Genomic DNA, 22,405 nt, shown 5'->3' with positions numbered 1-22,405 from the left:
GGCAGCTATAGTCCAGAGATGATACAAGAACTTTATTAAGACAAAAAGTCACTGACAAGAACTAGTGACTCACATCCAGCCAGGTGTCTTTCCTCCACAGCACAGTTACTCAAGAGGCTGGAGAGCCAAGAATCAGCCATTTTCTGCAACAATGTCTAACTGTTACAATTTGTCAGTTACTCCACAAAGAAAGAGGAGTCAGCCACCTCCCACAAACCAACCACATCACATATTTTTCCTCCTTGTCCCTAGAGAACATCTGGCACTGGTATAGGCTGCTTTAGGTAGGACTAGGGCTTCCCCGGTGGCTCAGAGGTTAAAGCGTCTGTCCGCAATGCAGGAGACCTGGGTTCGATCCCTGAGTCAGGAAGATCCCCTGGAGAAGGAAATGGCAACCTACTCCAGTATTCTTGCCTGGAGAATCCCATGGGCGGAGGAGCATGGTGGGCTACATTAGTCCATGGGATCGCAAAGAGTCGGACACGACCGAGTGACTTCACTTCAATTCAGGCTACAAGAAAGGCTATATCACAGGTCAGAGGAGTGGATCGTGGGTAAGAACATGGTTTTAGAACCAGACCCCCTGTGCTCAAATGTACTGTTGTTTAGTCACTCATTTGTGTCCATCTCTTTGCGACCCCATGGACTGTAGCCCACCAGGCTCCTCTGTCCATGGGATGTCCCAGGCAAGAATTCTGGAGTAGGTTGCCATTTCCTTCTCCAGGGGATCTTCCTGACCTAGGGATTTAACCCGTTACTCCTGCATTGCAGGCAGATTCTGTACCACTGAGCCATCAGGGAAGCCCCTGATCAAATGTATGGTTACCAATTAATAGTTGTATGGCCTTAAGTAAATTACTTAACTGCTCTGAGCTCCACTTTTCTCATCTGTAAAATGGGAGTTAGTAACCATCTACTTTATAAGTTTTTTAAAAATATATTAAATAACATAGTTAAAGATGTAGATGTGCCTGGCAAATAGTAACTGGTCAGTAAATGTTAGTAATATTAAACTGCCAAACCAAAGACTATCTTGTGATTCCAGGCACAATGCTAAATGTTTGAATAACTCCACATGGGAATAGATAAAGGTTAAATCTTTGCTTCTCCAAGATTTGGGGCTTGTCACCTGGGACATTACAGAAAATCATACACCTTCCTTCATAGCATATGTTAGCTCTGTAGTTTGTTTTGTATTGCTCTATACTTTTCCCTTAGGCACTCTGATTCTGCTCTGAAATTTTTAGAAAAACTCCTGGGTTTGGATACTCTTTTTGGAGAGCTACTAAAGACTTAACTGTTAGAGATGGAATTAAAAAAAAAAAACCCCACAAAAACCTTTGAGGGACAATATAAGACAATAAGGGCTTCCCTGATGGCTCAGATGGTAAAGAATTAGTCTGCAATGCAGGAAACCCAGGTTCCATCCCTGGGCCGGGAAGATTCCTCAGAGAAGGGAATGGCTACTCACTCCAGTATTGTTGCCTGGAGAATTCCATGGACTAAGGAGTTGGTGGGCTACAGTCCATGGGGTTGCAAAGATTTGCCTCAACTAGTGACTAACACACATATAAGGCAAGTAAAGGTGTCCCTGACCTAAGAAGCGTCAGGGACCAAGAAATTGAAGGGTGAGGAAAGCTAAACTTCATCAAAATCCCTCCCTATTGTGAAATCTCTGCATTCAGTAAACTTCTCTTTTCTCATTTTGCAACGGCTTGTCCCTACTGGAAAACCACATACCCTGTTCCCTATATCGTTCCTTATCCCGGACCCTTTATCCCTGTATCCCTCAGTATCCAAAACTCTCAAATCCCGTTTCACGGCGCGCTACAGAAAATCTGCTTTTAGAAAACTCACTAGCTTCTTGTCCTTCCCCGGATCAAGCAAAGTCTGGGACTCCACCTAGGGTAGATTGTTACTGTTAGCAATCAACCTCTAGCGGCCTTCGTTTATCTAAGTAACACGCTGGTCATCTTGTGGCTTTACTTTATGACTGTGCAGACTTTGTGTATGCTGAAGTGATCTGAGCGAATCTGAAGGAGGAGCTAGCGGTGTCTGCCAAAGCAACCGTGGACATCAGGGACTCAATGGAGGCTCCGGAATGAAGATTCCGGTAGGATTGCATCAAGACCCGCCAGTGTTAAGGGCCAAAGAGACACAGCGCCCCCTAAAGGGAGTGCGAATTAAAGTGACTAAATCCGGCCGACGATATCACGTGCCCTCCGCCCGGCCAATTGAAAATTAATAATCGCTTCCTCTGTTCCCCATGGAAACAACCCCGCCCCTCTGACCTTCCCGCTCCAGTCAGTCGTGAGGTTTTGTCGTTTTATTGAATGTTTAAACTGACAATCAAATACCCACGCCTTCTGGCTGGACACCTTGCTTCCGCTAAGCAAACTAGTACACTGATTGGCCAATAAAATAATAGATGACATTCGGGCGTCCAGTAACCTTCATCTTAGGCGGGATCTAATGAGGACGTAAGGCCAATCAGAGGCGGCGTTGCCTCTGTAGCTCCACGTCGGCACCAGCTGCGGGGCAAGATGGAGGCGCTGATTTTGGTAGGAGCTGGAGGGGCAGCCGAGATGCTGCAATGTCCAGGGGGGCCGGGAGTCGGGGTTCAGCCTGAGTGGGAGGGGGTAAAAAGAGGAGTTCCGGGTAATCCTCGGGGTCCGAACGTTTTGCAAGTTCCTGGAATAAGCCTGTGGCCTAGTGCCGGAGCTAAAGCCTCGGTTTAGAGTAGGGAGCTCTGCCGGGGATAGGGCAGAGTTGGTGGAAAGTTGAAGGGAGCACATGGAGTCATTAGGACACATAGGATCATAAGCGTACTGGATTGGGGTCCTTCAGATTCTCTCTTGATTATGCGCATTGTGGATGATACTGTGATTTAAGTTCCCCCACATCTCCAAACTCGCCTCAAATTGTAAGAATGGAGTGCAGGTGTTTGTCATCACAAACAACTTGTCACAGTGCAGCTCTCCGTTGATAATTCCCTGTCGTAGACCTTAAAAAAACTATTTTCTTCTTCGATTTCCTACTGTATGGATTTTGTCATCGTAAGGAATCAGTATTCCATTAGAGTTCTGGAATACTTGATAAGAGTTAGTGTTGTCTTGTGGAATGTTTTTTCAGACTACTTATTCTGTTCTCCTTTTCCCGGTTCATTTAAATTTTGGAAATTCCTATTGTAGGATCTGGGATGCCAACTCTTCTCTGGTTATGTAAGAATTTTGGTGACTAAAGCGGTGTGTTACTTCCCCTGTCCTACAATCCTTTTTGCTTGTTCAAAAAAATAAAATACTATTACCTCTTTTTTAGAACTGAGCTTTTCTCTCAAAAGTGCCCCACCCCTTTCCAACGTGGGGTTGTTCACATATATATATATGTGTAATGTGTAGGAATTTAACTCCCAGCTTCTTCCTTAATTGAATTGAACTCTAGGTTCCTTTTTTGCCTTTCCCCCCACCTTCAGCTCTTCACATGTACACCTCCAAATCCTCATCAGGTTAAAGAGAATAACAGGTTTCAATATCCCTCTTTCAAAATGGCAAATATAGGGATAGTCCTTCCAAAAATATGGTTTGTTTAAGTCTAGGTAGAAAGCTTCAAAATCTTACTAAAGATATTTTCTGTACCAACAGTTAACCAATGTTCTTAACTACTTAACTGACTGAGATGAATTCTAGGGAATTGGTTTCTTTGGAAGTTTTAAGAAAATTTTAGACTGCCCCTTAGTTCTATTTAGAAGGGAGCCTGCTTATAGGTAAAGGAAGATGATACTCCAAGGGCCCTTTTAACAACGGATCTGTGTGTAGAGGTGACCTGAGATGTATGTGAAGGTCCCTCTCCCTCTCACATTTTCTCTTACTTCAGTTTTTTTTTTTTTTTACTTCAGTTCTTATCTTTGCTTCCTTGGTGAAGTTTGTTTCGACCTGCTTCTTCCTTATATCCATTTTAATCTTTACCTCAGATGTTTCATTCACAGATCCTTGCTGACCTGATCAAGTATCCCTGAAGTTTGCTTTAGAAATCTTACTGAGTCTTTGTCCTGAGGAACCTGTGTGATCTGTAACGGGAAATGAAGATGAAGGGAAAAGGGCTTCTTCGAGTAAGCACAATCAAAACCAGGATTAGTTTTTGAGTCCTCATCCTCCCAGACCAAGTATTTCTCTCATATTATCATGGGCTTTCCACCTCTTCAGTATGCCAAATTGTACATTCAACTATCAGTTACATAAAACTTTAGTTAGGTACAAAGCACCAACAATCAAAGTACCAATACAAGTTCTTGTGTTGGTCGCCAGAGTTCTTAGAATATCATATTAGTAATTTCCTTCCTCTTTGTCTGTGCTTCCCAACATTTTTGTTTGTGTGTGCTCTTTACTATTTTCAATATATTTTGGGTCCCCAATTAAGAACTTATGTACCTTTCCCACCACTCCAGCCCTTCTCAACTGGAGTTCAGGGGAGAATTAAGCCCTAATGCCCTAAGACATCATTGTATGTAATGAATCAACTTCTCTGTGTACACAGTGTCACTAGTTTTATACTGTCTTTGGGAGGAGTAACAAAATAGTTTTAAATAATTTTCAGTATTCAGTGTTTCAGATGTGGAACCCTGGTTGAGAATCAGGTGGTATTCCCTAAATTTTTCTCTTCTCACTACCCTCACATTCTGATCCACAAAATATAGCTCCATCTGATTCAAAATCACCCTTTCTCACTGTTCCTTTTTATCTCATCCCCTTCTCTGTCTGCTCAGTGTCATCCTCTAATTCTTGGGTCACCATCTTCGTTGTGAAGAGTATAAGGAGCTCCCTGGACTTTTACCTGAGCTTCCTATTGAGCTAAAGTGTTGATTGTATCTGGATGAAAGTGAAAGTGGCCCAGTTGTGTCTGACTCTTTCTGACCCCATGGACTGTATCCTGCCAAGCTCCTCTGTCCATGGAATTCTCCAGCTAAGAATACTGGAGTGGGTTGCCACGCCCTTCTCCAGGGGAAATCTTCCTGACCCAAGAATTGAACCTAGGTCTCTTGCACTGCAGGCAGATTCTTTACCATTTGAGCTACCAGTATTTAACAAACCACTTCTTAGAGAAGGCAGACCTCTTCTAAAGTTCCTTTAGGTTTCTTCCTCTCACATGTCTGTTTCCTGGTTTGACTGGCTCTCTGGGAAAATCTGATCAATGTATATTCAATCCTCACCTCTACAAGACACATTAGGCATAGGATACTGAGGAGAAGGGAAAGTAAGGTGGGGGGAGGTGTCAAAAAGAACTATCATTTGAAATTTGATCTGATTATGGCAATTTCTAAATACCAGTTGTTATTGTTCAGTTGCTAAGTTGTGTCCAACTCTTTGTGACCCCATGGACTGCAGCACACCAGGCTTCCCTGTCCTTCACTATCTCCCGGAGTTTGCTCAAACTCAGGTCCATTGGCTTAAAACTCAACATTCAAAAAACAAAGGTCGTGGCCTCTGGTCCCATCACTTCATGGCAAATAGATGGGGAAACAATGGAAATAGTGACAGACTTTATTTTCTTGGACTCCAAAATCACTGCAGATGGCGACTGCAGCCATGAAATTAAAAGAAGCTTACCCCCCCAAAAAAAATAAATAAATAAATAAAAAGAAGCTTACCCCTTGGAAGAAAAGCTATGAAAACCCTAGACAGCATATTAAAAAGCAGAGACGTTACTTTGCCGACAAAGGTCTATATAGTCAAAGCTGTGGTTTCTCTAGTAGTCATGTATGGAGGTGAGAGCTGGACAGTAAAAAAGGCTGAGTGCCAAAGAATTGATGCCTTTGAACTGTGGTGCTGGAGAAGACTCTTTGAGAGTCCCTTGGACTGCAAGGAGATTAAACCAGACAATCCTGAAAGAAATCAATCCTGAATATTCACTGAAAGGACTTATGCTGAAGCTGAAGCTCCAATACTTTGGCTACCTGATATGAAGAGCCAACTCACTGGAAAGACCCTGATGCTGGGAAAGATTGAAGGCAGGAGAAGGGGACGACAGTAGATGAGATGGTTGGGTGGCAGCACCGACTCAATAGACATGAGTTTGAGCAAACTCTGGAAGATAGTGAAGGACACGCAAGTCTGGCATGCTGCAGTCCATGGGACTGCAAAGAGTCAGAGACGACAACGACAGTTTCATTAGTCGGTGATGCTAATAGGTTCCCTTCATTTAGGCACTTTACAACGGGTCATGTTTCTTTCTTGAATTAAGTAGTCCATTCCTACCTTTCAAGCAGATTTGTCTAATCTTTCTCAGGTTCTTTTCTAGGGAAAGAGACCCTTTCATCTCCTTCCATTCCTAGTGCTTGCTATTAATGCTTCTGGCCTGGACACAGCTTCCTCTTTCCTGCTGTTTTCTGCTGGTTCTCTGTTGCGAATGGAGAGGGATCTCTGCAGGTCACCATTCTCCATTAATAACCTCTGGAATCTTAAAGATAATGACATATCCCCTTCCTCCTTCCCCCTTTTATCCTTTTTTCATCAAAACTGAATTACTCTAGCAGTCCAGATCCTTAAATCTTCCTCATAGTTTTCATTTTTCTTAATTCTCTCTGGATTCACTTTCTGAGAGCTTTTCCAGTGCTTTGTGCACTAGACTTCTTAATTCTGTTCTTTCTATTCCCTTTGTACATTTCTATCCTAAAACAATGACCAGATCCTGAATTCTAAACCTCATTCAGTAATCAGGGAATCCAGAGTGCACACAGGAGTATGCGTATATATTGGAGGAAGAAACTATGCAGAATACATCAATGACTTTTAAAGGCTGATATTGCTCTGTGGCCTTCGCTTCCTGAATCATCTTAATGGGGCTTTTGTTAAATTCTTTTGGCACTAACAGTAGAGGTACTTGGCCTAAATGCCCCCTCCCCCTGCTCTGGGCAAAGGTATCAATTACATTAAGCCCCCAAAGCACTCCCATCTCATTCCTGGCAGTCCCCTGTGCCCCTCTCCCAGCTGCGTCCTTGCTGGTGCCTGGCCCGTCCATTTCGTTAGGAGAAGCAATCTCCTCATTCCTGCACTGTGGAGATATATTTCTCAGCTAGGGCGTGAGCAGTGCCAGCACTGCCCCCGGTGAGGTCCCTGGCAGCCATAAAAATTTTTATTGTGATTATGTTGGTGTCGGGGTGTCCATCTGGGTTATTGCACACCTAGTTTAATTGATTGAAGTTTAATTTATTGACACTTCAAATTAAATGATCAGAATAAACTGTGCTGTTACTCTGGCCGGCTTGTTTTAATGGTTGATTGCTGGAAGCAGACCTCGGCTTGAACTAAAACCCCCGAAGAGCAATTGACGCTGCTTCTAACTCTCCCCATGTCTTGCCCTCCAAGAAGACCTCGTTATAGATTTCCGACGTATTTATATATATTTTTTCCCTCTCCTTCACAGTGGTGGGAAAGAGTTGGTCCCTGGCAAGGTATAAATTATATCAGAGGTCTAGGGGAGCTGTCACATGGTCAAAGGAGGAGGAGGGGGCCTCCATGTGAAGAAAGCCAGACCCCTGAGAAGCCAGGTCTTCCTTGGGAGGATGAATGCAATTATCCAGATATTTGAGGGAGCCTAGTGGCAGATTTAGGGTCTCTTTTTCAGCTAGATACTTGCTACTGTTTTTTTTTTGTTTTTTTTTTTGCTTTACTCTGTTAACGTGACTTGGTTAGAGTCAGGATACTGACAAGAAAACTGAGAAGCAAATAAAAGATGGAACAGGGATAAAGAATCAGTGCCTATCTACCCACTTATGCTAGAGTAATTAGGAAGATGGAAGGCAGCGTGCCCATGGACAGCTTTGATGAAGATGAATTGGGAGGTTGAGGCCATGCACATGATGAGATACCTATACTGGCCAGAGTCTCTTACATCTCCCTCTGCTAATTCTGCACAGTTTATGCTTTCTCTCAGATCAGATTATTAGAAGAGTTCTGTTCTTAGACTCCCAAGCCTGTCACCTCTTCCGATGTTTGACCACCCCCATCTCCTCAGGAAGTCTTTCCTGTTGTGTAATCTAAGTCTTAAATGCTGCAGATGAAACCTTGGTCTCCTTATTTGGCTTTTTAATTTTCCCACTATTAAGGTAGGTATCCCCATCCATAGCCAGTTGGCCTGGATAGCTCTGTCTACCGATTTTCTCTAGCTTCTTTTCTGTTATTTGTGTAGTTTTTAGAGGGAGGCTGAAACTAGGGGAGAAGATAGCAATTCTGTCTCAGGGTTGATTTGGGGGAGCAAGTAGATTGAAGGATGAACACAGAGGCTGTCAGTTCAGTCTTTCAGAGACTTAACTTTTTGTTTTCAGGAGCACATGGGTGGGGGAATAAATTATGATACAAATCATGACCAAGAACTCATCAGAAATAGATCTAGCCGCATTTGATTTTTCCCTTTGCTGCGTGATATTTAAATGAGGGCTCTTGGATTATCCAGCGGGGCAAGCAGGAAGTTCTGATGTTGCTCTTGGGGTTCAGGTATTTCACACCTGAGGAGTACTCTGATTTCTGCTGGTTCAGTTCATCTCCTCATAGCAGTGCTCCTCGCTTTGTCTCTAATTTTTGTAATTCTTTGATTTCCAGAATAGCTGAAGAAGTAGGGACTGTGTAACCTCTGTGCAAAAAATTCTCTGGCAGATGGGCTTTCAGAATTTTAAGAAAGGACCTGAAACTGCATTCCTGAAGAGTTTGGGATCTGGTTATCTTTGTTCTGCATGTCTCAGAGCTGCCGGATTACTCCCTGAAAGCTGGAGGGGTGTGGTGCTGACCTTAGCTCCCCCTGCTGGCTGTGTTAGTTTTCTCAATCATTTATTTATAAAGGCTACACACATGTTTATTGAAGTCATTATTCGGTGCCTGGCAGAAGCGAGGGGGTGGTTTACAAAAGTATCACTCATTTCTCCTTTTTTTTTTTTTTATTTCTCCTTTTTTTCTCCCCTCCACACCATCTTTTTGTCTTCAGAGAGAATCTCCTGTAATTCTATATCTAGGTCTATGAACTCCTTGAAATCATAAAAATTTGTGAATGTGTGTTTTTCTGGTAACAAGGTCCATGGATTTCATCAGCTTATTGAAGGGGGTCTAATGTAACTCAAAAAAGTTACTACCCTTAACTGATCTAGCTCAGGCCTCTCATTTCTCCAATGAGAAAGCTGACTCCCAGAGAAAGGTAGGACTTGAGTTAATGGCTGATGCAGACTGTAATAAAAGATTTTAGGAGTTAGAGACCTTTTTTTCTTGTAGTGGCAGGCTTCCGGTGACTGTGCTTTTATTTTTTGTTTCTGCGTCGGATCAGAAGATTCTTCCCGGGTGACTCTTCCTGCCATCAGTTCTTCCTTCCTGACACTTGTGTTCACTTTCCTCTTAATAACCAACATTTGGTCTCACGTCGGCTGGGGAATGTTCTGTGGTACCTGTGGCTCCTCTTCTTTCCTGAGCTGTGTTGTCTGAATCTAAGTAAGCCCTTGGGTAGTATGTGAAAACTATTTTTCTCTGGCTAAACCTTTAGCTAGTTCTTTTCATCTGAAGTCCCTAGGCTTGTGGCTGGCAAACTGGAGCCTTCAATCCTAGAGGAGCTTTTCATTTTAGAAATGGGCACAGAATCAGGGAGCAAAATACCTGCTTAGCCATGTGGAACTGGAGTGGTATCTAGAAATTTCTCCTAGTTTTTTATAGTCTTGGTTTTGCTTTATAAATAGATTTAAGGAAAGAGCATCTTGTTTCTAGTTGATTGAGACCTATTGTCAAGCCAGGGTACTACTTCCTGGCATGGCCGTAAAGATTTCTTTGTGTGTAGAGAATGAAGAACTTTCTAGAAATCTCAACCAGATTTTTTACTTGTGTCCTTTCGGCCTTGTGGATTGCATCCTCTAACTCCACAAAGGCTTCTTGGCTCCCTCCCTTCTTCCTCTTCCCTCCGCCCCCACCAAAGATCAAATAAAATAGTCATAACCCCCAAATATCCTGCCTGCCTGCTCCAAACACTACCCTGGTCCTCTTCTGGTGGCATATCACGATCTTATCCCAGAGTATCCTTTTACTGTACATTGTGAACAGACTTAATTCCATGTTTTTTCAGGGCCCATTTCTCCTAGTTTGACTTACAAGACACACAGATAAGAGCTTTTCTCCAGCGCTGCCTTTTGAATATTTTTGCTAATAATTACAGTCCTGAGGAAGCTGCAGGTCACCTGAAGACCCACAGGGGGCAGCACTAGGAATGACTCTTCCTTCTAGTCCTCTCTGTGCTGGGGTAGGGGGTACCAGGAGATGTTGATGTTTTTCACCAAGCTTCAGAAGCCTCTGATTGAGATCAAAGACTTGTTTGTAGCAGTCTCATTGCTTGTTCAGTGTTGTTTCAGCTCTCTTGAGGAGTACCGTCTAGTTTTCTTGATAATAAAAAGGGACATGAAAATCTGAGCCACCCGACCTCCCACAAACCAATCTGCCTGCATATCATTTCCAGTCACCGTTAGCATTTGAGGTGAAGTTCTGTTATACACTCAGGCTGTGGCTCTCTGAAAGTCAGTGCATCACAGAACTTTGTCTCGAAAGCTTTCTAGCAGCTACCCATTTGGGAATGGGAGGGAAGAACAGGCCTTTAAAAATCCTTTGAACATGGCCCTAAGCGTGTAGGGTCTTTCTCAATAATCAGCATTTAATGTGTTACAAGGTCAGGCCTAGTCCATTGTCCAGGAATGCCGCTTCTCAATAGCTGGGAGTTGTTTATATATTTGCCCTTTGCAAAAAACTTAAAAGGAAATTACATTATCAGTAATGGCTTCTGGGCCCCTTAAACAGGCTGGTTTTTATAATATGAGAGGAACTTCAGGCCCTCCCCTGCCCACCCCCCACCCGCACCCCCCACACTCTCTCCTGAGAGGTAAAGGCCCCAGGCTGAAGTGGAACCAGCTGTAGTCAGGAGGTGGCAGGAGAAGTAAAGGAGAAGCTGCCGGTCTGGCTGTAGCCGAGTGGAGAACTAAAGAAGCATGGAAGCTCTGGCCAAGTTCTCGGCTTTATTTAGAGTGGTCATTCCTTTGGAAGTTTGAAATGACCAGCCTTTTCTCTAGTGCCTTCTTACACCTTTCAGACTTGCAATCACATCTGGTCTTCTCCTTCCGCCACCTTTGCCCTGTCTTTTATCCTTCCCAGGAAGATCCATGTTTCTATTTTGGGGGTTTCCTTGATAGCGTCTTCTAGGAAGCCAGTGAAAAGAGCCGGGAGCAGGACCCAGGAATCTGTCCCTCTCTTTGCCAGCTGTTTTAGGCACTCTCTTACCCTGTTGGCCACAGAGGATTGTCTGACTCTCCGACTTGGCTGGTGGCCGTAACCGTTTTCCTCTGCTTTGGGATCCCGTTCTTTCTAGAGATGCCAGACTCTGTGGCTGCAAGCACGAGTTACCTGTGCCAGATCAATGCCGGTTTAAGCCATTGGGAAGCTCTCTAAGGTTGATGTGAGTGCAGATAGCCTGAACAGAGCCAAAGATTTCCAGGGACGAGGCTGTGGGAAAAATGATTTCTTCTGAATTCCCTTCCTGATGGACTTCTTTTCCTTCATTAAGGAAACTCATTCCCATGAGTGTCTCCCTGTTGGTGAATCAAGGATCCAGGTTGCTACAGAATTGAGCCTGCTTTATGGGTAGATCATTCTGTGGGGAATTAAGAGTTGGGAAAGCTGCTGTATTTGTGACCTTTTAGATGAGACTCTACAGGACTTCTTTCTGCTAGACAGGGTCCCTTAGTTTGAGAGAGTATTCTAGAAAGTAATGTGTATAGCATGAGCATTTCTTTCTTTTTTTTTTTTTTTTAGCATGGGCATTTCTAAGGAGTGTTCGTCAGAGGAGGATGACTTGGTAGTGATGTCACCCAAAACGGCAACACCAGAAAATCTACCTGTATGCGGAAGCCTAATTATAAGAGAATCCCCTAGATGCTTACTGCATCAATAAATTTTTACCTTACTCTCAAACTTCATTTATTCTCATAATCATTCAATAAATATTGAGAATTTACTATGTGTATTATTCTGGACACTTGTAATCAGTGAATGAAACAATATTTTCTGTCCTCAGGAATCCAAGTAGGGAAAGCTTACATTCTTCATCACTCTGTTCTAAAAATACTGAATTCCGTTTCCTCTCCTTCTTAACTCCTTGAGCTCAGGTTGGTTCTTTGCTTGGGACCATAAACCTCCTGGAGCCTCATAGGATAGTTTACCTTGGTAGAAGCTACAGATCCTTGGTAGCAATTCTTTCTTCCTCTCCTTTGGGTCTTTGTTAAATGTATGCTTGGAGAATAGAGAATATGTTTGGCCCTGTGAGAGCTGTGGGTTTCCTAAGTAGCATCAGGAAATGGAGGTAGCAAAGCATCAGCCTTGTCTCATAGCACAGGAGAAGGATATGCATGGTAAGTAACGTTGACAGTCAAGGACTATGAGCCTGCAAACACTTTAAATTACCTCCCTTCCCTTCTTCTTCTTTCTTGTTTGTTGGTTCCCTGGAAGCTGCAGAAGTGGAGGAGCTTTTACAAAGTGACATGCTTTGAATTTGAGTGTAACCATTAAGGCTGAGACTCTTGATTTCTTTCTTTCTTTTTTTTTTGTGGCTGTGCCGTGTGGCATGCAGAATCTTAGTTTCCCAACCTGGGACAAACCCATGCCCACTACAATGGAAGCATGGAGTCTTAACCACTGGGCCACCAGGGAAGTCCCTGATTTCTTTATGAGAGCCAGTTTCCTCAAAGGTTGATTCTTGGTGGTGAAGGACCACTCCTCTCCTGCTCCTTATCTGCAGGTTTCACAGTGTTGCTTAGATGGAGCCTCCTCTAACTGCTTCTTAACAACCCGGAATTCAGATTGGTTTTTGTCTTGGCAAGTTAAGTGGTGGTGGTCAGGGTATAGTGGAGGAGTTGGGATCCTAGAAGCCTTAGAAGACAGATGTCTCCCTGGGCTGCATTCAGAACTGGTGTGTCTGTGTGTGAGTGTACATGTGCGCATGCCTGCTCCTTCCCCTCTGCTCAGTGTGTGGGTGGTTTAGGGAAGGCTTGCTTTATGCCTCTGCATTGCCACTGCAGCAACTTCCAAGTACACTAGGGCATTCAACCCTGTTTTCCTATAGCCCCGTGCAGTGCTTATTAATTAATCTGGTCACATTCCATACCCACCTGTGCATGGGAGACCAGGGAGGAGGGAGAGTAATTTGGAAGATAACTATAGCATAATATTTGGAAATAACAGCATGACCTCCTTTGATTAAGCCCTCTGTGAGTCTGACTCATAGAAATTGTTTCTCTGGCGCTGCTCTGGGTCCTTTGTTGAAATGTCCCCTCCCTCAGTTCAGTTCATTTGTCTCTCAGTCATTCTCAGTGGGAAATGTCAAAATCTAACCAGGTTGGGATAGGGGACATACAGAGGCATCTCTGTAACCCATTGCAGCCCCAGTGGGATTAGGAGAAGATATCTGGTTTGTGAGTGGTGGCAAGAGCCTTCAGGACTGAAGATGTGTTCATATTTCTTCAGGAACCCTCCCTGTATACCGTCAAAGCCATCCTGATTCTGGACAATGATGGAGATCGACTTTTTGCCAAGGTGAGAGTCCCTTTCAGATTAGTTGAGAAGCAAGACAGAGTTTTGGGTCTTGGGACTGGCCCCATTCACTCCTATTAATCCACAAATAATTTTGAGAATTCTTCCATCTGTGACTATGCCAGATAAAACCTAAACTGGTCCTATCTCTTAGTTGCCCTGCTTCCCTGCTTGCCCATCCTTAGACTTTGGCATCAACATCAGAAGAGAGAAAAGCTTTGGAGCTTGATTTCTGAACAAAGAAGTTTGTGGATGTAAGAAGCAGCCTGTCCAGCCCCATCACCCCTGTCCCTTTCCCTTCTACCCCATTATCCTACCTGAGTTTTTCCAGGGAATTCTCGTGCAGTTCCACGGTTCTAGCCCTACATCCGCAGTCACCACCAAGCTTGCTACTTCCTGACTTCCCCAGTCCGATGTTTCTAACTTTGGATCCATTGAAAGAGAAGAGGAAGGACACCCCTCTCCTCTCCCTCCATATTCTCCCCCTCCTAGAGAAATTTTTTCTGTCCCTGGTGTATTAACTCCGGGCAAGCATCGCATAAATCAATCAGCAGGTAGAGATTAGTTTAGAATTCACCAGCTGTTCCTCCCTGTAATTGGATGTAACTATGCAGGACACCTTTTGAAACAGTTATCCAGTTACTAAATGCCAGACCTGTCATAGGTCTTCAGCTGACTGCGACGGATTAGCCCCTAAAGAGCAGAGCGATTTAGCAGCCTGCATCTCCGCCCCCGTGCCAGGGAGAGCTTGGGAGTGGGCTCCATGGTGTGCTAGCTTGCCTCCCGCTTCTTTGAGATTGCTGGAAAGGAAGCTAAGATACCAGAGAGCCGAGAGCACAGGCAGAGCTTGTCCTTCTACGGAGGAGGGTTTTGCAGCCCTTCCCAGTTCCTCAGCTTTGCTCAGTGAGTGAGGGCTGGTGCCTTTTGTGTTCTCTAGCAGTGCTTCCTGACCTGGGGTAGTGCCTGGGGATGGCCTCAGGGGTCCTGCCCTGGCGTACAGCTGGGGCAGAGCCTCCTCACAGGGCTTCTAGGACTTTCGCCCTTCCAACCTGGGAACCATGAGGTGGGGTGGCTTAGAGCAGGGTCCTTACAAAATTTGTTTTCTATCCGATTACCCACTGCCCATTCCCTGCTTCTATGGTTCTCCCTTCTTCCTGTCAGTATTTCTCTTCACTCCATCCCTTGAAGGGGAGAAATCCAAGACCCAGGGCAAAACAGTCACTAATCATACTGGGCTTCCAGCTCTAACAGCCCAACCCATCTTCTTCCCTCTGACCAGTACTATGACGACACCTACCCCAGTGTCAAGGAGCAAAAGGCCTTTGAGAAGAACATTTTCAACAAGACCCATCGGACTGACAGTAGGTCGTTTTCCTTTCGCTACTCCCTGTGGTGGGGGGCTGGAGGGAGCCACAGCAGGAAGGGGGCAGCAGTGGGACTGTGGAGAAAGGATAAAATGACTCTGCCTCCTTTTTCTCTTTTTTCCTCCTCCCCTCATATAATAAACTCTTCAGAAATGTAATGGGGAGGTGAGTGTACCTCACGCGGGAATACCGTGCTAGAAGGTTGGCTGTTAGCTACCTGTCTAGTCCCTGGATTTATGAGCCTCACTTGACAAATTTAACTGCAGCTCTGCTTATTGTACCGCATCCATTAGGGCAGGTAAATGGAAGTCTGTAAAGGTGACCGCTCTGCATTTTCACCTCCGAAGGATCGACTAGTATCCTGTCTCATATACAAGGAGGGAAATAAGGGTAGTAGGGGCAGGGAGCAGTTAGAGAAGAAGATGCTTAGACTCCCCCGTTTATACTTGCCTTCTTCTGCTATCACCTATTAAAAGCAGGTCAACTTCGGTCTTTGGGAGGGGGGGTCATTAAGACCCACCTTCCCTCAGCCCCACATAGCTGAATACCAATTCATGGTAACTCCCTCTACCCTACTTCCAAGTCCCAGACCACCCACTGTTTCTACCTTTGTTCCCCCCACCCATCCCCACAGGTGAAATTGCCCTCTTGGAAGGCCTGACAGTGGTATACAAAAGCAGTATTGATCTCTATTTCTACGTGATCGGCAGCTCCTATGAAAATGAGGTGAGAATCCCCACACTCTACCATCTCTGCTCTCACCTCCTGAACCGCTGGCAGGACCTTGTGACTGGTTCTGGGCCCGAGGACTGCCGTGTGCCTTTGGCTTCTGACTGGCAAATGAAGTTGTCGGAGATCCATGTCAGCCTCACAAACATGGCCGAGCAACTAAATCAACCTGGAATGCAAGCTTTCCCGGCTTTCTGTCTCTGTCCACGTAGGACACACCATCTATGTTTTGATAACACACTAACATACAGTATCAATGGCCTTCCCTGCATAGTGTTTTTTAAGGTGGATTTCTGAGTTGTGATCAGGGTTCACCTGTGAATGAGCCACACCTGACTGAGTTTGGGCCAATTAGGCAATATTACGGGTGATATTGAAGCCGCCATATATTCTGAGTGGCTCTTTGAAGACTGTGGGTATAGCCCTAACCTGCTTCCCATATGTAGGAAAAACTATTTACCTCAGGTCACAACTTTCAGGAGAGTAGATAAGTAAAAATAAGCCCCCACATAATTTGAGGCAAAAGTCACAGTTTGAGAAAACCAGTTCTTACTGAATTCTTTTTTTTTTTCCCCATTTATTTATTTATTTATTTTTCTTACTGAATTCTTATTGCTCTAAGTGCTTTGTAGAATGCATTGTTATTTAAACCTTATAGCACTTCTATGAGTTTTGGGCACTAGTGCCCTCGTTTTATAGATGATTAAACTAAACCTTGAAAAAATTTCTAAAAATAAATAAATAAACCTTGAGGAACTGTCTGAAATTACTTACATTTGACCACTGTTGGACTACAGATGTGGCTATTTCATGTGGTTCAACCTGGTAACTTTCCCAGGGTCACACATCTAGAAATGGTTCAGTGAGGATTTAAGTCCAGGTATGTCTGACTCCAAAGTCCATGCTGTCTCCACAACCGACTTCAGCTATTGCTTGGTTAAGGGTTTTTCTAAGACATAGGGTTACACATACACAGTTGGGAAAGATATGCAAAAGACTGACAGGAAAGTTCTGTTTGAACAGTCTGGTCAAAGAGAGACCTCAGATTACGAGATCATGAAGCAGAATTTATTTTTGTCTTCTTCCTGTTTTACTCTCACTTCCACCATATGCTGTTGGTCTTTTGTGAAAGCCTGTGTCTTTTGATCCTTAATGAGTTAGAGGGTTTTGTTTTCAGGTAGCAGCTTTCGGGGCCTTGAACTTTATCCTTCTGCTTCTTCTGTCTCCAAATAGCTGATGCTCATGACTGTTTTGAACTGCCTCTTCGACTCATTGAGCCAGATGCTGAGGTGAGTAGGCCATTCTTGACATCTGTTTGGGAGAGAAAGTCACTATTCTTCAGGCCCAGGGATTTGTGGGGGCTCAGCAGAGGCTGCAAGAAGTTGATTTACCTTGAGAAGTTCGGCTTATTATTTCAGAGTAATTTACACTGATAGGGAGGGCTGGATGGGGGAGTGTGTTACTCCTGTGGAATAATTCTCCTGAGAAAAAGGATTGGGAGGGAGCAGAATCTTTGCCTCTGTGTCTACTGTCACATCCCGCCGTGGCTCTGTCAGAGCTCCAAGCACCTCACAGTGTTCTCCTGGGCTTCATTCTTTACATTCAAGATAGAGAAAGGGCAAGCATAGGGAAATGTCCTGGATACGACATCAGCGCCTTGGCAATGGAGGCAGCACTCCTAATTTTTCATGTGCGGCCCTTAGTTGTTCCTTCTATAGAACAGGAAGAATGTGCCTTTTACCCTCTCCTCCCCATCTACCTCCCCACCACCCTCTGCTCCCCACGTAGATGGGCCGTAGAAGAGATATAAGATACTTTTCCTGAAAACATCCAGGGCTCCCCAGTGAGCCCAGTACAGACATCCATCCAGACGGAGCAGAACAGCAGGCGCTCTCAGCCCCACAAAATCAGCAGGGTGAATGGCTCAGATTTCCTCAGGAAGGGGATGATTTATTTCTCAGCCAGGTGAATGAATAGGCTTCATTTCAGTGATCTAGTGAAAGAGTCAAACTGACGGATGTGACTGGCCATGTGCACCAACCACCGGATCTGAGGCTGGTGGATGCTGGGCCCTGGTGGTTCCCAGCCCACTAGTTGGGCTTCTTTTCAAGGCCTGAGCAGAGCTGGGGAAGGAGGCCGGGGGAGGGGAGTGTGGAGCAGAGAGTCTTAGAAGGCTTGTCAGAGCTTGAGTGCAAATAGAGTTTGTACTCAGTCCCTCCTCACCTCCCGCCACCTCCAGATTGAGTGTTAACTCTGTGTATTTCCTTTTTTCCACCCACTGATGTCAGTGTTCGTGAGCAATGTTGTAAGCAGCATCATAGCAGATAGGAAAGAAAGCATAGCTCTGGAAATCAGCCCTCGAATAGGCAGAAATTGACTGTGTGTATATTTTGAATCTCTTTCCTGGCATTCCTGATCCTTACTCAGCAAAGAAGTGTAGGAAGGGTGTTAGGGTGGGTTAGCCAGAAGGTTCTTACTCACTTGTTTGTGTGCTTAGTGGAGACATACACTGGTCTAGCTGAGGCTCCCCCAGCTCAGACCATGTCCTAGGATCCCTTTCACACCCAGGCTGGGTTTTCTCTTCCCTTGGGGACTCAGGAAAAATGTAGAAAAGCGAGCTCTGCTGGAGAACATGGAGGGGCTCTTCTTGGCTGTGGACGAAATCGTAGATGGAGGGTGAGTTCTTGGCCTTCCCTGGACCTCCCTGGATCTGGGGTGAGGGGTGGGGCCGCTGCCCCTGTCCTGAGGCAAGGGGGCTGAGTGACCAGAGTTCCCCCACAGTAAGTTGGTCCTTCAGGACAGAGTGAACAGTGGTCTCTTCTTTGTCTCTTCAGGGTGATCCTAGAGAGCGATCCCCAGCAAGTAGTACACCGGGTGGCATTAAGGGTAAGTAGGACTGTGCTCGTCCCCCAGAGCCACCATCCACTCATCCTCCAGGACCAAACCTCCTCAATGATATAAAGGGTTGGGGCTGGTAGAATACATGTAACTGTCTCCTTCCCTTTCAAATTGTCCTGATCTCAAGAATGGGAACCAGAAAGAAGGTATTTCTACCCCTAACCTGGTACTTAGCATCTCATATAGTCTGCACAGAGTGGACATTTAATACATACTTTTAAAATCAAAGATGAAATAAATGGAACTTGAATATTGATGGTTCTAAAATGATAAAGGGATTTGAGGTTGGCTGCTGCTTCCTGGGGGAATGAATCCAATCATCTGAGGCAGGAGTGTCTTCCTTGTCTTTTAAAGTCTTAGGAAACTGAGGACAGCACCTTTCCATCAGGAAGTACTTATTTGTCAGAACCTCTGTCCTCTTTGGTGCCAGTGGTACCAGAAAGAGGCTTCTGAGTTAACCATAGAAAGCCTCAAGTCATCGAGGTGCAGAGAGAGCCCACCAGCAAATTGCAGAGCTACAGAGAGGCCTGAGCAAAGCCAGTCTCCCCACTCACAGAATGTCCCGGCTCTGACCTCCACAGAGTGAAGGCTGCCAGTGCCGGTAATGGGAAATCTTCTCCCTTAACTGCCGTGGGCTCCATTTGCATAGTTTAATCTTCTCCTTTAACATATGTCTCTGTGTGGCAAGAGAGAAGGTCCCCCCACCCCCCCAACCGACTCCCTCCTTTCCCTTCTCAGGCTGCTGTTGCAGCAGTTTATTTCTCAAATTAACATGCTGTCGTTACCCATCAGGCCTTGCGGGATCCATTAAACTACCCCCGGCTCCCCCTCATCCTCTCCCTAGCGATATTGATATTCAGGGAAGGTCTTCTCTGACTAGGGAATCAGGTCTCCCACCCCCAAGTTGAGAATCAGATAACCTGCTGATTACCTGGAATGGAATAAATCTTAAGAAGTCCTCCTGCCTTAAAACAGAAGATGGATGAAATGACCCCCCCTTTTTTTTTTTTTTTTTTTTTGCTCACAGTCCTTCTGGCCAAGTAAAATTGTGGCTGCACTAACTAGTCCCTAGGAGGGACTGAGAAGGCTAGGGCATGTGCCCTCCACTTCAGTTTAAAGGACTACCTCTTCCTTCCTCACTGCCCGACCTCAGTCAGGTCTTACTCCAGCTTTTTTCCACACTGAACGCTTGTCTCTCTCTGCCGTAGGGAGAAGATGTACCCCTTACGGAGCAGACTGTGTCTCAGGTATGACTTTCTTCCTTCCTCTTCTCCAGAGGGACCGGGTCACTAAAGAGGCTAGCATAGCATTCCACCCCAGCCCACCAGGTCTGAACTCAGTAGACTAGAGACTGAAGACACATCTTCTTTGGCTCCCTCTTAATCCCGAGAACTGGGGCTCATGGCTCATACAGCCCAGTGCTCCCTCCCCATCCCAACTCCTATCCCACTTTCCTGTGAGCAGTGGCTGTCAGCCTTGCTCTGTACCCTTCAAACCCTCCCTGCCTGATGCCTCATTCAGTGATTTATTCCCCAGCAGAGGCTCGCCTTAAGCAGATGGTCTGTGTGCATGCACACACACACTCTCCCTTTCTCTTATTATTCAAATGAGGGCTAAGCTGGCAGTGCATACTCTAGAATATGCATGCAGGTTTTGCAGATCCATCTTGCTACTTTGCAGATAGATTGTCTACCTGATGGGGCTGGGGGGGGTGCAGGGAGGGATTCCGTTTTCTACCCACTTGGAATTCTCACCAAGAAGTCTATCTGGATGTGGTAACTCCCCTCCTTTTAACATGTGTCCAGTAACCCCCAGTTTTTTCTTTCCTCCCAGGTATACCTCTTCTCTCTTCATCCCCCCAGTGGACTTGAATTTTTTTGGAATTTCCCAAACTGACAGTCCTCTAGGGCCTTAGAGAGCTTCTTCCCATCCCTCTACCCTTGGGGATTTTCTATTTGCCAGTCTTCTAAGGACAGGGAAGGCAAGTGAGGGGAAGGAGAGCCCCATCCCCATCCCCGCCCTGCCCCTCAGCAAGCCCCTCAATGCCATCCTTGTCCCTGCAGGTGCTACAGTCAGCCAAAGAACAGATCAAGTGGTCCCTCCTCCGGTGAAGACCCCACTGTTCCTGGCTCCTCACCCCCTCAAAAAATCCACGTCGGCTGTGACTTGTCATGCAGTTCCCCAAATGTTGCTCTCAAGTTCATCTTGGGGATCACAGGGATCCTTAAATCTCCATCCTGTCTGTTGTTGCCTCCTCATTCCCACCCCAAACCCATATACACTTCCTGTTCCTTCTCCCTCCTTTTGGCAGTTCTGGGATTCAGTCAGGCTCTCAGTGGATTTGGACATGGACAGGGGCAGCATCCTCTCCCTTTCTCCACTGGATTAGGCGCCCTTACATTTTCTCCATTTCTGTGCCCTTCGCTGCAGCTCCACTTCAGAGCAGGAGAAAGAATGTGCTGAGTGTTTTCCTGCCTCTGCCTTTATCCCATCAGCCCCTGTGTCCAGCAAGGGGAGGGAGAGGGAGTTCCTTTCTATAGAATGAGTGAGGGTGGGGAAAGGCATATCAGGTCTCTGCTGCAGCCTGGCTGGGCTTGGTATTTTCTCCCATTTCTTCTTACTGCCCAGGTCTCCAGCCTTGGGAAGAAAGACTGAGAACAACTCATAGGCAGGGGACAGCGTGGAAGAAGCAGTGATTTAAATTTTATTGGAGAGGGCCTAAAAATTCTTTATTTCAAACACAGCTGAGCTTTTTTTTTTTAACCCCGATCCTGGCTTGTAACTTCAAAACTGCTGTGGTCTGTGAGTGTCCGTTGTGGGAGGGTCTGTCTCTCGGGCCAGTACCTTAACTCTCCACCTTCACTACCCGTGGGATCTCCGCCTGGCTTGTCCTCTCCGTGTCCTGGGGCAAGGCCAGTCCCTGAACTAAAACTCCATTCTAGGCTTGGGAAGGAGAGTTTCTGCTCAGAACAGGGACAGGGTGGAATTTATGACTTGGGCCTCTGGGCTCTCTCAGCCCCTTCTCTCCCCCACATGCATTTCACTCCTCTGCCTCGGGTCTGCAATCTCTGTCTGCTGCTTAACCCTGTCCTCTCTGCCTCAGCCTTACATCCAGGCAGTAGGTCTGGGTGCCTCCCCTCCCTTGGTCACTGAGAGAGGCACCTTTCTTCAGAAAACCTTGGGGATTTGGATTCCCCCAGGAAGACAGAGGAAGGAACAGCCACTGTTTTGTCTCATCTCTGACCCAAAACTTCCCACAAAAAAATCTCAAGAAATCTTCCTGAGACTTTGAGTTCTGCCCCACCGACTAACTGCCAGTTCTCCAAGAGTGTGGGTGGATAACTGGGCATCCGTGAGGGACCATTTCTGTGTAAGAGATGTGTGGAGTCAGGATGGCAGCCACCTTCATATACTGCTCTGTGCAAAGAGGAATAAAACATTTCTTTTTCCAAACTGCCTTTGTGTGATGTTTGTGTTCCTCTTCCTCTCTTTTTGGCAGCTGCTCCTATTCCTCTAAACACCACCGCCCCTTGCTCCCCATCTTATAATATTTCTTCCCTGCTACCTCAGAGACTCCCCAGCATTCTGGCCCCCCCCATCCCTAATTTACGGGGCTGTTTGCCTCCTTGGCATCTCTCCGTCCACTCTCCTGGAAATTGGCGCCATGGGTGGGGTGGGGATGGTATTTTCTCAGTGGGAGTCCCAGGGAACCGAGTGCTCCCCCCACCACCCCCAAAGCCAGCTGCCTGCTCCCGCCTCAGCCATTAGTAACCCGGAGACGCGCACCTGCGTGGGGGCTCGCCTGCAGCCCCGGCTCCCTTC

At 45.8% G+C, this 22,405-nt stretch overlaps 1 protein-coding gene across 3 annotated transcripts; it reads left to right on the top strand.

Moving 5' to 3' along the window:
* Positions 1-2,422: 2,422 nt before the first annotated feature.
* COPZ1 (COPI coat complex subunit zeta 1) lies at positions 2,423-22,036 on the top strand. 3 transcript variants are annotated; one of them, XM_061126337.1, is made up of 10 exons: positions 2,523-2,561; positions 11,820-11,904; positions 13,527-13,595; positions 14,872-14,953; positions 15,591-15,682; positions 16,919-16,974; positions 18,284-18,361; positions 18,520-18,571; positions 19,792-19,830; positions 20,647-22,036. In XM_061126337.1, exons 2-10 carry the CDS (start codon positions 11,821-11,823, stop codon positions 20,692-20,694), a joined length of 600 nt encoding a protein of 199 aa, XP_060982320.1. In that variant the 5' UTR covers positions 2,523-2,561; position 11,820; the 3' UTR covers positions 20,695-22,036. The 3 variants fall into 3 exon arrangements, with proteins under 3 accessions (XP_060982338.1, XP_060982320.1, XP_060982328.1); XM_061126355.1 differs by lacking the exon at positions 11,820-11,904 and having other exon boundaries at positions 2,423-2,561; XM_061126345.1 differs by lacking the exons at positions 2,523-2,561; positions 11,820-11,904 and adding an exon at positions 4,052-4,108.
* The last annotated feature ends 369 nt before the right edge of the window (positions 22,037-22,405 follow it).

The sequence above is a fragment of the Dama dama genome, chromosome 3 (assembly GCF_033118175.1).
Source record: "Dama dama isolate Ldn47 chromosome 3, ASM3311817v1, whole genome shotgun sequence".
Classification (NCBI taxonomy): Eukaryota; Metazoa; Chordata; class Mammalia; order Artiodactyla; family Cervidae; genus Dama; species Dama dama.
The sequence above is the reverse complement of the archived record's forward strand: the minus strand, read 5'-3'. Positions and strand labels throughout refer to the sequence as shown.

Coding starts and splice junctions, on each gene's coding strand:
- COPZ1 (XM_061126337.1), top strand. CDS start 11,821: ATGGGCATTTCTAAGGAGTGTTCGTCAGAGGAGGATGACTTGGTAGTG. Junction 18,362..18,519: donor GACGAAATCGTAGATGGAGG/GTGAGTTCTTGG, acceptor TTGTCTCTTCAG/GGTGATCCTAGAGAGCGATC. Junction 19,831..20,646: donor CGGAGCAGACTGTGTCTCAG/GTATGACTTTCT, acceptor TTGTCCCTGCAG/GTGCTACAGTCAGCCAAAGA.